We start from the raw sequence: 17375 nt of genomic DNA, 5'->3' as shown, positions 1-17375 counted from the left end.
TAGTGACATCACACTAGAAGACCCTAGTGACATCACAATGGAAGTGACATCACAACAGAAGACCCTAGTGACATCACAATGGAAGTGACATCACAATAGAAGACCCTAGTGACATCACAACAGAAGACCCTAGTGACATCACAACAGAAGTGACATCACAATAGAAGACCCTAGTGACATCACAATAGAAGACCCTAGTGACATCACAATAGAAGACCCTTTTGTCCCTGAAAACAGAAGCTCAATTCCCATACATACTTTGCTACAAGCAAGCCAGTGACTTCATGATGAAGCTAAAGGTCGACCTTAATTAAGTCTTACAACACTTAAAACTACCCAGCAGATCACTTCTGAAACCTAGTCAATCTCATTTTCACTCTGAAATTCTCACATAAGTTGTACAGGACAAACTGCACTCGTAATCAAATTAAAAACAGGGCACACCAGAAACGACGACTCTGGGTTGATCTGAATTATGATTGTGTAAATAAGACGGTGGCTATTTTGTGTGCGTGACATAGATTCCATACTACTCTTGGCAGTACTGGGGTCTGAGCTCGAGATCTCATGCTTGCTTCATTTGCTTGTCAGTGGCCAGCCTCATACTGTAATTCCCCTCACACAGTTGTGTTTATAACCGCAAGTAGTCACACCAAGTTAATTTGTTGAGATGAGGTCTCTCTAACTTTTTCCCAGGCTGACTGTAAGCCACTCTCTTACTGGTCGAGTAGCTGGAATCATTGTAGTGAGCTACCAGACCAACCCTCTACATTATTCCCTTGAAGAGAATACAGAGAGAGCCCTCAAGGCAAAAAATGTACCCATCTTTGCGGTGATAGATGCAAACAAAACTATTTCTACATGTCACAATACTTAATTTGTAGGGGTTATATCACATCATCGAGTGTTAGAGGAAAAAGGGCACTGAAGATGTTCTGTGGGCATTGAGGAATTTAGGAATCTTTAGACAACATGTCAACAGAGAAATAGGGTCATGTGACTTCGTTGTTCTTAGTTTTCCATGGTGTGTTGAAGACAATGGTTGGCTTAGAAGTAGAAAGCACAAATCTGAAACCAGCTTGCTGGACTTAGATCTTGGTTTGGCTTTCATAGCTGGGTGTCGGGTACAAGTTACTCCCCAGGCTTAGTTTTCTGTGTGTGAAATCAGGATATTAGTCTCCACCTCACAGGGAAGGGTGACTGTGACAATTATTCAAAATATGTGAAACGCTTATTCGAACAGTTCCCTCAACACACTCAGTACCACACTTTATTATTACTTCAACATGTAGGAAAATTCCAATTTCTCACTTGCGTAACACTTTCAAGGCTGAGATAGGAGGACCCCGAGTTTGAGGATGGTCTGGGCTATGCTTCTGTTTTTCTAAAAAAACAAACTAACCAGCCAAATAACAACAGACAACTCCCAAACAGAAATATGCCAGAAACCCAGTCAGGTTGAAGTAGCTTGGTCATAGTTAAAACTGTGTATGGTTTGGGAATTAGGTTTTAATAACTTATTACTGGCTCAAAGTTTATAACAGGTTGCCCCCAAAGTCTTTCCTACCAAGAGAGCCACCCAGATTCCACCTCTTTCTTATCTACACTACCACTCATTTAGCTGGCCTTAACACAAGACTGGTCTACATTTTACACCTCATACACTCTTCCCTTACTGTTTCAACTAATTCCTATTCAGCTTTTAGACTATTAAAAAAAATCAATGCTGGTTCTTACAAGATGCAGATGCCTTTCTTGACTTTCTGGACAGAATCAGGTGACCTTCCCTCCTGATACAGCATTACTCCTTTTGTGGTATGACATACTGTTTTATGATCGTTATGCAATCTAGACACAGTCAATTCCTTGAATACGGGCATTGAACTTCATTCTAAACTCTTTTAGAGGAAAGTTGAGTTTTCATGGTAAGGGAAGTGTTCGTTATACAACTTGTTATATAAACAGTGCCAAGAAACTCCAACTTATAACTAGTTTTGGATTTGTTCTTGACTTGAAAGATGGAACAAAACACATCCGATGCTTCAAGTTTTCTTTTTTCCCCCCTTTGGCAGAGCTATAATAAGACGTGTTTTTCAAGGGAAAAGGTGCTTTACTCGGTTTTCTTGGTGGTGCTGGGGCTGGAATTCAGGGCCTGGCACTTGCTAAGTAGGTGCTCTACCAGTTCAGTTTCAAACTGTCTGGCTTTCACTATTTTTCAAATAGGATCTTGCATTTTTCCTCAGCTGGACTGACCCCACAATCTCCTTCTTATGCTTCTTAAAACGTAGCTGGGAAGTCACCACCTCCAGCTTTTTCTGTTGAGATGGAATCTTACTCAAACCATGATCCTAATCTCTACCTCCTGAGTAGCTAGGACCATAGGTATGGGCTACTGAGTCTAGCTAAGAAGTTTTTATTTTTATTTTTAAAGGGACAGAACAATGGACATGACATACCTATGATACAAGAACACTTCCAACCCCAGGGAACAACTGAGCCGCACAAAGTAGTAAAAGAGATAAAAGATACTTTTAAGTTATTTCATTTCGGTGTTATAAGAACTGGTGGGGGGAAAAAAAAGCCGCTATACTTTATTGGGCAATAATACAAAATTATGCTAGCTAAGCACATGTACAAACTGGCTAAACGATTGCACAGGTTTACTTAACGTATTAACCAGTAAGTCAAATTCCCAGCTGGGTTCTTGGACATCTTAGGTGATTCTAGCTGTCTAAGAGGCTGCGTTCTCGAGGACTGTAGCTCAGGACCAGCCTGAGCAGAAATGCTCTGAGGCTCCATCTCTGTAGGGAAATTGGATGCAGTGTCATGGGCCTCTGGTCCCAGCAACTACAGGAAACCTGAGGCAGGTGGATCACAACCCAGGCATCAAGTGTGGGCAAGAAGTGAAGCCTTCCCCTACACATAGCCAGCGAAAAACAAGGGTAGAGATATGGTTCAGTGGTAGGGTGCCGGCCTGTTTAAAGTCCAAGGCATAGAGTACAAATTCCAGTACCGGGGGAAAAAGGTAAAATGACAATTTGGACATGATACAGAGATAATTGCTTTCAGATAGTACCTTACCTTCCAGGTTCATTCCAGCCTGAAGACATTTTCGATAGCGGCAGGCAGGGCAGTTTTTCCTGCGAATTTTATCAATGATACAGTCGTTTCTTCCAGCACAAAGATAATTGTGCTGTCCTATGTAAGACAAAAGGCGGTGTTAAAATGCCATGGGACTTTGGGAATGTTACCGCCCAGGATGTTTTATGGTGAGCCTCTTTGTTTTTGTTTGGGGGGGAAAGTAACAGCCAAGTCCCAAAATTACTTAAGGTAACAGTTTGTTTGCCTACACGGACATTAATTACCAAGTTCAGAAGCTAAAAGGAGTCTCTCATTGTGTTCCACAAATTGAAAACAGTTTAATAAAGTGCATAAGTCATAGGTATACGATTACTTAATACAGTTCTATCAACTGAACATCTCCACGTCCTTAGCCCTCGTGTCAGGAAACAGGATGGGGCCCAACCAATCTGCCTCGTGTCTGAGTCTAGTTACTACTCACCAAAGGCAAGTTCTTTTTTTGATAAATTCTGTTTTTACATAGTTAAGAAAGTAAAGTTAAAAAATACTATGGGAGTGCTCAAAGGACTTTAACATGCCATGAGGTGCAAGCAAATAAAATCACCTCATTTGAACTTTGGTGACACATACTCTGTCATCATCTATAATATTCTCAGTCACCTATAATATTCAGTGATCAGCAATGCCAGCAAATGGCGATGGAACCAAAGATTTGATAAATCACCACAGACAGATCTTACAGGGCTCATTAGTTCACATGCTTTTAGGATGTAAGAATGTTTGGATCTACTTTTGACCTTGAATCTTAATTGAAGACTGTCTAATTATCCAGTGTTAAGTAGTGTATTGAAAATTCAGTTCTGGGAACATTTTTCAGCAAAAGCCTTTTTAAAAGGGAGAGACTAAAAGCCATCTTCCCATCCATTCCTATAGTCTTTGAAGAAAACTACCAAAGGACTAGCAGGTCTATGTGAATGTAATAGATAACTAAGATTCTACGTACCTTACCCCAACTGAAAAACAATTCTCAAGAATAAAACATATTCAAAGGAAATTCTTAATACCAATTTACTAGACTGCATACATCTAGTCTCATTGCTACGAAAAGATTCTTTAGGACAACCTAAGACTTCAGTTAAAAATTATTTCTTCCTTATAAATCATGCTTCTCTCTTTAAATGTTAGGTTTCAGGTAAATGGTTAGCTCTATGAGGTTTAATTCTTTGTGGAGAATGGCCATGAAGTTGTGTAAGGATGTACAGTTAGGCTTCATTCCAGATTTTCTCTACTGTGCCAAGACCTGATGCTAGCTGTGACGGTTCCTTTCCGTGTTTGTAAGCTTGCTGTAGCACTGGCCCCCAAAGATTCTATCCGTCATCAAGCAAAAGGAGGGATAACAGACCATGGTTGGGGCATCTAGAAAAGTTTAATCCCGTAAGAATATCCCTAAGTCATTGCTAGAAATAAGAATTTCCATTGGTTTATTTATAGTCAACTGAAAGACCGTGATGTCTGTATGATGCTAATTCCCTTTCTTTCCTCCCAGGCCGTGTCTTCAGCACAGCAGGTACATTGCTACAGGCCCAAGGACGCTGCGTCTCCTTTCAGATGATTAGTAGGAAGTTGGCACGTGTGTTGATCCTTATCCCTAAACCAGCAGGTTCCACTAGTGTTCACTACTCCTCAGCGTACAACCATGTACCATGAATATTCACTTCCCGCCTATCTTTTTAAACAAAAGGATGAGACATCTATGTTTCCTTCCACTGAAGTTTTAAGTCCCTTTCTAAGAAAGGACACAGTACATTTAAATATCAATTGTTCTAAACAGTTGTACAAAGGGGTTTCAATTGAGCATTTCTATTTATGAATATAGCATATCTTGATCAGTATCCTCTTCTGTCAATCTTTCGAATTTCCTTTTTAACTACTAAGAGTTAGTGAGGAGTATTCGAAACAACTGAAACGTCTTAATGTTGTTTACATAGTATGTTATACACACATATATAGAGTTAACCATATATATATAATATATGGATATATATGCATATATACGTATGTTTTCAGCAAGCAATTCTGGTTAAAATATTTCTTCAGCAAGTAATTCTAGTTTTCTATTTATGGTAGATGTAATATTTCAAGAAGGCCCAAAGTGGCCTGTCTCCTGGTGTTCAATAGTTCTTTCTGCTGATAAGACAGGATTGGCCTCTGATCAATAAAGTAGGGTAGAAGTGATGGTATGTTACGTGTTCTGCTACAGTTGTTATGGAGGAAGGCAGCTCATACACTGAAGCAGCCTTAGAGAAGGCTACGTAAAGGATGTGGTAAAGAAGCTTCTGCTGAAAGCCACGTGAGAGGGCTTGATGCGAATCATCAAGCCCCAGCGCAGGCTGTAAATGACTGTAGCCCACTGAGTGCCTGAACCTAACTTCACAGGGGTCTTGACCACGCAGCTGTGCGTCTAGATTCCTAGATCTCAAACTGCATGACATAATAAATGTTGCTTTAAGCCGCTCATTTTAGGGGTAATTTTTTTAATGAGCAATAAGTACTAATGCACATACGTTACAATTATTTTCATGGAAAATGGGTTTCTCAAGTGTAATAAAAATTTTATGTATTTATATGAACAAGCAAAAACCACCCGTAATTTGATTATCTCCTGTATGCTCTACCAAGAATATTGACTGAAAAAAAAGTCAATACAAAATATCCTTGGTTCTGGGTTCCACGGGCAGTAAAACATCTACAGGTTTCCTAAGAATAGTTGAATTGGGGGTGGGGGGTAGTGTAGCCTTTCTAACAGGTATTGAAAATGGAGCAAACAGTATATGAGGCCAATTATACTATCTGTGTCTTTATAATTGTTAATGGTGTTGCAAAGTAAGCATGTGTGTGCGCTCCAAGAGTATCAAAGGATCACGGAAGTTTAGACCTGAAGTGCCCCAGAATACATTCAAATCCACCGAGGAGGAACTAGAACAATGTGAGTTAATTCATGTCTTCCATATTTCAACCTTTTCTTGTCAGTAATGTAATCTCACTATGATACTTTACTGAAATATTTGGAAACGGTATATCTAATTTTCAATTAAAGGCTATCTAAAAAGCAGTGATTAAGCTTTGAGACCATGACCTGCTGTCTTCTCGTACTTGAGAGGCCATGTTAGCGTGGTTCCGGCTGCCTTGCAGCTTCATGCTCTGAGATTGGATACGTGTGCTCTCTAACATCAGCCCTGCCCACTACCTCCAGTGCACTGTACGTGGTTACTGTGGGTGCCACAGTTGACCCTCTAGGAACCTGAATGTGTAACCCTAAGTGAAAAGTGAATAAAATGTTTTTTCATTTCATGATAATTTAAGGTTTCATCGCCCCATTCTGAATTTCACCTTTAAAAATCAATTTCCCAATTTTGCTATGGCGGCGTTGTAATACTCAAGCAATGAAGAAAGTGCTGCATCAAGTGGAGAAGGGTACTGAGCAGTGTCCACACCGCCAGAGGCCTTGCAGGAGGGCGGCCTTTCCTGCGACTCTCCTTGGTAGGTAGGAGCTGTCACAAACTTGCATCCTTGCGGTCAAGGGAGCAGTAAGGTAATTTTATGATAAAAAGGCTCATCTAACTCTCAAGGAGTTATACAAGGATATGCAAATACGACTCTAGCCAAATCATGCTGAATCACTTGGTATGACGGTTATTAAGTTTCTTTAAAAATTAATATAATCAGAGCTTTAGGTAATCCATTCAGGCCAAACCGATTTCAAACTGTTTCGCAAATACCTAAATTATGTGCCTATTTTTTTTCTTTCCCCCTGAGATGATCCGCTGGCCGAGATAAAATGCTATTATTGTCTCCCTGTCAGCAGTCTGAATCCATAAGCAGAGTTAGGTTTATATTAAGTCGTGTTGCACATGGCAATGTAGAGCTTCAGTAGACTGCAGTGTCCCACGGGGAACGGATCAGGACTCAGCAGGGTGGCCTGGGGTGGCTAAGGGGTTAAGGGGCATGCCCTCTGCCCCACGCGGATCCCATTCATCCTACTCCTGTTTGCCTGACCGGAAGGGTCTGTTGTTGTGAATGGACCCGAGTATGAGGACTGAAAGCCCAGGATCTCCTACCCTGAGCAGTAGGTGAAGGCCCACGATGCCAAAATGACTTCCCGCGACAGCACGTTCTTACCGTGCGGATTCACCCACATTCTCCCCGCTCAATGTATACACTTCCCCGTTCTCTTCTTGTGGGGCTTGTGTCATTTTAAAGCCGCCCCCTTCCCCACGGGAGACCAAGGGTCGACGTGCTCATGGCTACTGTGGCTGGGGGCTTTGCGTGCAATGGAAATTTCAAGGTCTACTGCGAGAAGGAGGACCCAGGAAACTCTTCAAAACACACACTACCTTCCACCGCTCTCTTGAAGAACACTTTGCAGCTTCCGCACGTCAAGACCCCGTAGTGACATCCCGAGGCCTCGTCGGAGCACACGAGGCAGAGTTTGGGAGGTGGGCCTGTGGCCGTGGAGGAGCTAGAAGGAGGCGAGCTTACGTCTGGTCTCAGTCCAGGGCTAAAGGAGAAGGGGAAACAGGAATGTCAGAGAACATCTAGTAGCTTCTCATGCAACACCAGCATCTTCACACTGAACTGTCTTCAAGCACTAGCAGGAACTCAAATACTCGATTTGAAGATTAAAAAAAAAATGAAATATTTCCCAAAAGAATGGTATGGTAATAGCTCATTTAGCAATCCTGAAATCTTAATTTCCTAGTTTTTACTTTTATACTAAGTTTACAATACATGCGTTTGGTAAATGGATACCTCATGTAATTATCACTATGATTGAGAGAGGGTATTTTATCGCCCACAAAGGTACCTTTTACCCCTTTAACTGCTGAAGGAATCAGTTAATCAAGTCTTATTAAAATTTTATTCGTATTCTCTACTAGAGTAAGGAAGTACTTTGTCTTGTTTACCACCTTAGAGTTCAGTCCTGTGTCTACTGTCAATGTCATCCCAGTCTCTCATGACTTAGAAAAGATTAATGCAGAAACATCACAGGCTTTCAAACCTGAGGAGCGTCTTGATTCCTTCTCAACGAAAATACCTCAGAGAAAAAGGTGAAAATGCAAACCTGCCGTTCTTAACACGTCTCATTTTTGTTCTGCAAACTTATTACTACAATGAGTTTAGGTCTAGTGGTGTTTGAATTTTTTTCTTGAAGAAATTTCAAACTCTTGGGAAGATCAAAAGAAATACAATGGCTGAATACTCTTTACCTATAAACACCAAATCTTAATATTTTACTACATTTATTTATAAATGTATTTCAATAAAGCCATAGAAATAAATAACAAATTAATGATTTTTTTGTATTAAGTGATAAACACTGGTTTTCTTTTCTTTTTTTTTTTTCTTTTGGCCAGTCCTGGGCCTTGAACTCAGGGCCTGAGCACTGTCCCTGGCTTCTTTTTGCTCAAGGCTAGCACTCTACCACTTGAGCCACAGCGCCACTTCTGGCCGTTTTCTATATATGTGGTGCTAGGGAATCGAACCCAGGGCTTCATGTATACGAGGTAAGCGCTCTTGCCACTAGGCCACATTCCCAGCCCTAAACACTGGTTTTTAATGTTGTTTCTTCCTAAGGAATTTTATCTCGTACACTAACTTTAGAACCAAAATTGTATTATGGAGCTAAAAAGAATTCCTAGCCTTCTGCTTACCTCTTTATATGTTCTCAAGCAGACTTGAACATATGTATATATAGCAACTTTCCTTTAAATTCTCCCCTCCAAGACAGCTCCCTCTACCTTGTGAGCTCTCCTGCTCATGGAGAAGGGTTTAATAAATAGGACAGCATTTCCTGCATCCCAGTTCTAGGAATAGGCCCCGGGGTTTCATTGGTTCTCTGAACACTGTTGAGAAGAATTTCTGCATATTTTCATATCACAATTGATTCCTTGCTAGGTTTGGGAGCAGACCGGCTGCATATTCAAGGCCTGCCAGAGAATAACCTGAAAGGACCCTGATTAACAGAAACTTGTAACTGACAGGCGCTGCTCTGTGCCAGAGTTTGACAAAGAAGTAGGAAGGTCCTGGAGCGGCTGAAGAGAGCAGCGATGTGTTCAGGAAGCAACCATGTCCTCCGCTTCTGTCTTGAAGATACTCCTAGCCCTGCTCAGACAATCCCTTTCACCTGACATCTATTTTTAGGGACCGGTTGCTTGCATGTGTAGATTACGGAAAGTGAGTGCATTGTTTAAGGCTTCATAATCGTGCTTCTGAATGTTTCCTTGATTTTATTTAATATGTACATGCATGCATTTTAAAATAAATTTGTATATTTTTTGTGCGTCCTGGGGCTTGAACTCAGGGCCCGGGCTCTGTCTCTGAGTTTCTTTTGCTTAAGGCGAATGCTCTAGCACTTGGGCCACAGCTCCACTTCTGGCTTTTTGGTGATTAACTGCAGATAAGAGTCTTAGACTTTCCTGCCCAGTCTGGCTTCAAACCGCAATCCTTACATCTCAGCCTCCCGAGTGGCCCAGATTAAAGGTGTGGCACAAATTCACACAAACGCGTACGATCTCATTTATCCTCTCAACAACCCTGTTCAAAGGATGTCACCACTGCTAGGTGAAGTCAGACAGGCAGATGCAGGTGGCTGACTAGGAGCCTACTTGTGGTTAAACTGACGTGTTTCAGATCTGAGCCATACCACTGAACAGCTTGCATGGCCTTGGGTAGGTATCCAGTAGACTCAGCCTGAGTTTCTCCATTGGTGCTGGGGAGGACAGTGTCCCTGGGTTGACTACAGAATACAGAAGAAGAAGTCTAGTACCGAATTCCTACCTTTAAACAGGCACTCGGTATACATCCGCTCTTCTCCCTCAGGGAGACATTTCATGAATAAGCACTATGTAACTAGTAGGCAAGTACGAAGCCCTCAAACCTAGGCTATTACTCCCCAGATTTTCATACACAAATTAGAATATATGCAAAATGTGTTCAGCCCACTCAAGTGTAAGGTGCAGATGGCAAGTGGGAAAGTTAAAACGAAATGAATAAAAAGAGTAGCGACTGCGAATCTGGGGCGTAAGTCAGGCTCTTGGCATCCCTCCCGGCATTCATCTGGGCTGTGTCGGATAAGACCCGAGTGCATGGAGAGCTACCAGGTGGACCACAGACATCAGTGGAAAAAAAGTCAGCTTTTGTCATACAAACAGGAGGACTGTGATAGTCTATACCGAACACCACGAATACGAAGCGGTATTCAATTGTCAATGTCACTTGCTAGGATACTGTTAGAAAGACTAGGGTACAACAAGATTAGGTTAGAACTCAAGATCTCGCTAGCCATTGCCATCTTTTAGTGAGAAGCCATGGTAGAAATTCAAAGCACACCCAAACAACAGCATACTTTGCCCGCTTTGAATGGGAGTGCAAAGTGCTTTGGTCTCCGTGGTGTCACGGGAAATAGTTAGGGCGTACTCAGGGCAGTTTCCAGGTCTGCGGAACAGTCTGAAGATGCGGAGAGGTCCCGTTCGAAATTGATGCTGCCCAGGGTACTGTCGCTTAAATGAAGAGCCACAGGGAAAAAATACACTTGGATGATGTTGACTCCCAGTCAGAAGAGCCAGTGTGTTCAACGTGAGTCATGCCGGAGGTTCCGGAGCTTCCATGAGAGTTGAGAAAGAGGGAAACGACTAATATCTGTTTTTAAAGTAATTGAAAGAAGGGTCATGGCCGGCTCATAACCACAGACTTAAGAAGAGCATCAAATGCGCAGGTAAATTGCACCCATTCATCCCGCAACCGCTTCCTGCATCCGAATGCCAGGCGCTGTGTGGACACAAAAGCCGCTTCATCTCTGAAATTCACTACAGAAATGACAATGACCCTTGAAACTTTTTAATCTGGGAAGGACTGGCAGACTTCCTTTCAGCTGCTCTAGGACACTGTCCCACTGGGAGGGCATTCGTCTTAGGCAGAGACAAACCTAGGTTCAAATCCTGGCCCAAGGATTGTATGTAACAGCTGGGTGACAGTGGCAGGCTGACTTCAACATGTTCAATCTACTATTTGCACCATTTTCACACACATTTTACACACATACTTAGTGCTTGTCGATAGGTCTCTTCCTTGTCCCTAGAGATCCTCTCTTTTTTTTTTAAATTTATTTACTAATTGAACACAATTTTTTTTGAGTAGGGCAGTGTGTACATTTCTTGTGATATCTTATGCCCTGTTTTTCTCTCCCTTCTCTAGGTCAGGCAGACATATATACAATATACAATGTATCAAGAACATATACAGTAGCCACGTGGCCAAGCCCAAGAAAATTTGCCTAGGGCTTTAAATGTAATGTCGATATTAGACAATATGTCGACAGTAGTCTTATATGAACGTACATACCTAGCTTTTGAGCTATTGTATTCCCCTGAGAGGTCAATTTTTGACCTTTATATGTTGAGTAGTTGTTTGGTTTTAGTTACATACTGTTGCGTCCCTGCCCCAATCCTGTGGGAAATACCATTTGACAAGCAGTTTTTGGTTTCACAGACCTGGTCTCTACTGTCTCTCCGTCTCCCTTTCTTAACAGTCATATATCAGGGAGATCATGCCCCTTTGTTTTCTGTGTTCTAGGCTTGTCTCGCTCAACATGATTTGTTTGAGTTTTGACCATTTCCCTGCGAATAACAATATTTCACCATTCCTAATCGCTATGTAGTATTCCATTGTGTATAAGTACCATATTTTTTGGATCCATTCATCTGTGGAGGGGCATCTGGGTTGTTTCCATATTTTGGCTATTGTGAATTGTGCTGCAATAAACATGGAAGTACAAATGTCTTTTTGATATCTTGGGACCTGTTGTTCAGGATAGATGCCTAGGAGTGGTATGGCTGGGTCATAGGGTAGGTCTATATTGAGCTTTTTGAGAAACCTCCATACTGTTCTCCAAAGTGGTTGTACTAATTTGCACTCCCACCAACAATGGAGAAGGGTTCCTCTTTCCCCGTACCCCCTCCAGCATTTGTTGTTGCCTGAGTTCAGAGTATAGGCCATTCTAACTGGGGTGAGGTGTTTTTTTGTTTTTTTTTTTTTTTTGCCAGTCCTGGGGCTTGGACTCAGGGCCTGAGCACTGTCCCTGGCTTCCTTTTGCTCAAGGCTAGCACTCTGCCACCTGAGCCACAGTGCCACTTCTGGCCATTTTCTGTATATGTGGTGCTGGGGAATTGAACCCAGGGCCTCATGTATACGAGGCAAGCACTCTTGCCACTAGGCCATATCCCCAGCCCGAGATCCTCTCTTTTGACTCCCCCTCACTCCTCCTCTCTGGAGGACCCCAAACAAAGAGAAATGCTATACAACCAACGTTGCTGAGAGCACAGGGAAGGTTGATGGGCATTCAGAAGCTGACGCTCAGGTAATTACAGATAAGCTTTCCTGATACAATGGCAACGAGACTCTAACTCTGTTACATTTAACTATCTTGCACTTGAATACTTTTGTAATACAGGCTGAGTATTCCTTATCCAAGATACAGGTGCCTGGAAGGATCTCAGATTGTCTTGGTAGAGTTTCGGATATGCTCTGAAATCTGAGTGTCACACGTCACTGCTCAAAAAAGCATTGGGTTTTGAAGGATTCATATTTTGGGGAGGAAGGATGCTTAACCTGTATCTGCCATTAGTAATTTGGAAAAATGGTTGTTCACTGAATTTTGCTGATCTTCTAAATACTCACAATGTCTTACAGATTTCGAATTTGTATTTGAAACCTGAATTCTGTCAGTTGGTAACAAATACTATCAGTTGTTTTCCTTAAAAGTACAAAAATGTGCTTTAGTCATTTTTGAGAAACCATAACATCTTTCTCATGGTAGCTGTTTCTCATTCAAGTACAACCTAAATATTCTTTCTTTGAGACAACCACCAAATGTTATGTACAGTCTAAGTATTTTATTCCTCTTTCCATTTTAGCACTCAAGTATTCAAGGTTATATATATATCACCAAGTGCCAGCGGCTCACACTTGGAAATCCTACCTACTTAGGCAGCTGAGGTTCAAGGTTTGAAGCCAACCAGAGAGACAAATTTGGAGAAACTCTTAATCTCTAACCAGCAAAGACTCAGACATGACTCAACTGATAAGAGTGCCAGTTATTAAAAAAAAAAGCTAAGCAAGGGTGCGAGTCTCTGAGTTTAAACCCCAGTACTGGCACACACAAAAGCCATTATAAAATTATATTTAACAGCAAACCAATATGTTTATGTGTGGGTTATTGGTAATATTTGCTTCTCTAAGGATGTATTAAGGGAAATGACTTGCTCTTTGTTAGAACTCATTGCAGGGAAAACAAAGATTACTTAAAAGCAACCCCCCAACTCCTGGCAGTTGTGATCTCTTTGCGTTGGTGCCTGCGTGCATATGCCAATACAGTTCAAGGACGGACTGTCCACACAGTACTTACAGGGCATTCACTCTCTTGGGCCCAGGGACCATACTGAGAAATGCTGTCATTTAAAGGTAATTTTCATTTAAATCAAAAGTTAAAATTCGTAACCTCATCACCACACTGTAGTAACCTGGTGATCTTTTTAACCTTTCTGCATTCTCAATTGTCCTATTTTCATGGGGATAGTCATGTTTCTACTCAAAGGATATGGTGTTGTTTACTAAATTTGAGGCTTTTCTCCAGAGCCTAAGGACAGAGAGGCTATACTATGACAAACCCCAATGTCGTGTTTGGCTTCCTTTCCACGACAAGGTTATTATAAAAGCGAATTTAATCATTTTTAATGTAAGAAATCCATTTGAAGAAAAACTAGAGCCAGTATTATCACCTCAGAAAACAAGTATTAACTAACATGGGAAAAGTCTTGGAACTACAGCTGTTATGACTGGGTTAATTTTTAACAACTCTAAATGGAATAGGTATATTCTCACTGGCTCGCTGGTTCAGATATCACAAGGCCCTACTTGTCGATAGGGAGCAGTTCTGTTCTCGGGGACACCTCGAGTTGTCACAGTGGGAACACGTCGCTGGTGCCCTTGGCAGCCCCCACAACAGAGAATTACTCAGCTTCAGACGTCCGGAGTGCTGAGATGCAGAACCTTTTGCCGTTAACCTTGAAGCCACATACAGTGGAAGGAAAACGGAAAACTCAACAGGGGGCAGAAACATTTTCAAATTGGTTGGCTTGGGGGAAGGGAGAGAGGGATATAACAGAAGGATAAGTGGGGGCTGGGGATATGGCCTAGTGGCAAGAGTGCCTGCCTCATATACATGAGGCCCTGGGTTTGATTCCCCAGCACCACATATACAGAAAATGGCCAGAAGCGGCGCTGTGGCTCAAGTGGCAGAGTGCTAGCCTTGAGCAAGAAGAAGCCAGGGACAGTGCTCAGGCCCTGAGTCCAAGGCCCAGGACTGGCCAAAAAAAAAAAAAAAAAAGAAGGATAAGTGATCAAAGTACACTGTAACTCATATATGGAATATACCAGACTGAAGCCCTCTATACAACCATTGGTGACAATAAATAACATGGGAAGGAAACAAAGGAGCGACGGTTCTAGTGAGACACTTTCAAACAGTTTTTGATTCAAGGCAAGTCAAGGAGACTCAAAAACAGAGCTGAGGACCAGAGACGATGAAGGCCTAGTTATCAATGATAGCATTAGCCCAACTCAGTAATTTAGTTTCCTTTTTCCCTCTAGGGCCAGCACTAAAAGCTAGTTTTTACACATTAAAGTCACCTGCACTTCTTATCTTTGTTCATTAGGAAAAATGTAAATACTCAGCTGCACACACCAAGTGATTATATTTTGTAACTGCCTGTTTATCTTTAGCTAAAGGATTACTGGAAGCTATGTAATAATTTTCAAATCAAATATAAATGTACTCTAGGGAAAGACTTTCACTATATTTCTGTTAGATAGTTTCCATAGAACACATTTGACATTACCTTTAGCAAGCAAAAGAAACACTAATAGTTCTCCCTGCATTTATTGAGAGAGGTTTTAACCTTGAGTGCATAATAAGATAGCTTTTCTAAACTATGCATCGTTTCTAGTCACGGAGGAGGAAGTTTGATCGCCAACACCTGCAGAGGAACAGACCAAGAGTGCTTTTGGAAAATGGTGGTTTCTAGACCGAAGCCCTGCTTTTGTTCTATTTGATGCTTCTTTTCTGAACACTTGTGGATAATCCTCAGTGGGGCACATACACCACGATGATTGTGACATCTTCAAGGAACGCAAGCCATGCTGGAGATACAGTGCCACTCCCACCTTCCTTCAACTATACACCTCACGCATCTTAGAAATGCCACTTACTTGCACTGGAGGTATGACGATAGCTTAGTTCTAACTACGCCATTCAATTCTTCAAAGAGATTTGAATTACGCATACTGTGCATAGTAACTCACGCACAAACGCAGATTCTACCCATTTCCAGCCCTTTATCACATCCTCCTTCTTATCCCTGCAACACTAGGTCGGGGGGTTATTTTTTTTCTTGTGGTTGGAGTGTGTGTTGTATTCCTAGGGATTGAAGCCAGAGCCTTGCACATACCAGGCAAGTGATCTTACCTTCTGAGCCATGTCTCTAGCCTTTTTGTTTGTATGTTGTTTCTGAGATAGGCACGAACTTCGCCCACACTCCCTTAGCATTCAGGATCCTCCTGCGCCCACCTCCGCCGCGCGTGGGGTTATCCACCTGGGCTGCCACACCGGTCTCTCCTCTCCACTCTGACGGCCACCACCTGTCTCTCCCGGCCTCGACCAATTCAAGAGTTCATACTGCGTGCGCTTGGCCTTGCCTTCCTATTTTCCCATTGCACTCCACCCTACTAAAAGCATTTGTCTAATTGCAAATCTGAGGGGCTGTTGCAGTGCCTATCGTAAAAGCGCAGTGTGCTTCACAAATCGGTTTCTTGCGCTAGTCCTATGTTCTCCTACCCCCTTACCCCAAACCCTTTGGTTTATCACTTCAGGGAGCCTGTATTCTATGATCATTACAAAGGCCCGCCGTGAACCACCCTCCTCCTGGCAATGTTTGCTAAGATCTTGTTGTCTTTTAGCCTGACACGCCCGCCATGGCATTTGTGATCTACGACAGCATCTAGACGCTCTTAAACAATGCCGCAGAGTGCCATGCGTTGCCGGTGTGTGCGCATCGCTGCTGACAGCTTCTTCTAGGGTCAGACCTATTGTGTGGCCTTCTTCCTATCACCAGTGTCTCCTACAGAGTTCGGTTACATGCTATTTTATTTTATATTTAAAACTTGAAGCAACTTATGAAATCAGAATTACAGGTATCACCTTGAAAGTACTAGGAGCTACTACTATTCAAGTTCATGATGCATTACTTCATTTAATCCTCTCTTGAAAGTACTAGGAGCAACTACTATTCAAGTTCATGATGCATTATTTCATTTAATCCTCTCCACAGTCCTATGGGCAATACCCATAAGTAAGAAAACAGACTTAGAGAGGAGGACTTTCCTAACTATGCCCTATCATGTCCCTTATTAGTCCCTAACACCAAGCATTTGGTTCTTCTGATACCAAGAAACAACAGTGGTAGCCAATGTTCTACTCTTCCTACGATGAAATGTCAAAACGGAGTAATCCAGGTCTTCCCTTTAAGGAACAGGGCTTCCCACCTTGTAGCTTTTTATTTTGATGTATCACTAACATGAAGCAAAAAGTTTCAAATTATACATGTTCACTATTGTAATTTTCCAAGGAAGATTTATTTTGCCCAAATAAGGGTTGTTAGAGCAGATCAAAAAGTACAAACAGATGCCTTAAAATCATTTGACAATCTGTTAGATTACTATTCCTGGACCCTATATAATATTCTAGTAAGAGATGAAGTCTAGATTTGAATTCAAGTTCCCAAGTCCATCGCTCTTCATCTACGGATACACCTACAAGTCCATTGCTATTTTGTTTCAAGCATATACCTACAACAAACTCTTCATCTACGGATACACTTACAACGGTAGAGTCAATTAGAATATTATAATGATAGTAATTACAGGGAATTCTCTGTTTCACAGAAATGAAGGGGAAATGATACCCAAATAATAGTGACCATCAAATGAACATTTTTGTTAACAAGCATTTATTGGTTGCTCTTGTAGTCTCCAGAAGGGTTGACTATATATTTTTAGAGTGTGTGATACAGATCAATAGAACACAATAGAGGAAGGATCCAAAATAAACCTACAGTTACTGATACCCAGTCTCAACAAACATTCAAAAAATATGTGTTGTAGGAAAGACAGTCTCTTTAACA

At 41.7% G+C, this 17375-nt stretch overlaps 1 protein-coding gene across 4 annotated transcripts in view; it reads right to left on the bottom strand.

The window, feature by feature from the left end:
• Positions 1-17375, bottom strand: part of Nr3c1 (nuclear receptor subfamily 3 group C member 1) — a 125157-nt gene that overhangs the window by 23807 nt on the left and 83975 nt on the right. For 3 of the 4 annotated variants that reach the window (XR_007208673.1, XM_048331453.1, XM_048331452.1), the window contains exons 3-4: positions 7473-7639; positions 3082-3198 (exon numbers count right to left, since the gene is read on the bottom strand). Coding sequence is in view for 3 of the 4 variants with exons in the window: in XM_048331453.1 (XP_048187410.1) it covers positions 3082-3198; positions 7473-7639 (284 nt within the window). In the remaining variant the exon portion in view is untranslated. The remainder of the gene's footprint in view (positions 1-3081; positions 3199-7472; positions 7640-17375) is intronic. The other variant, XM_048331454.1, reaches the window with a different exon arrangement.

Source organism: Perognathus longimembris, chromosome 22 (genome assembly GCF_023159225.1).
Source record: "Perognathus longimembris pacificus isolate PPM17 chromosome 22, ASM2315922v1, whole genome shotgun sequence".
NCBI classification, from domain to species: domain Eukaryota; kingdom Metazoa; phylum Chordata; class Mammalia; order Rodentia; family Heteromyidae; genus Perognathus; species Perognathus longimembris.
This window is presented reverse-complemented; position numbering and strand designations above follow the sequence as displayed.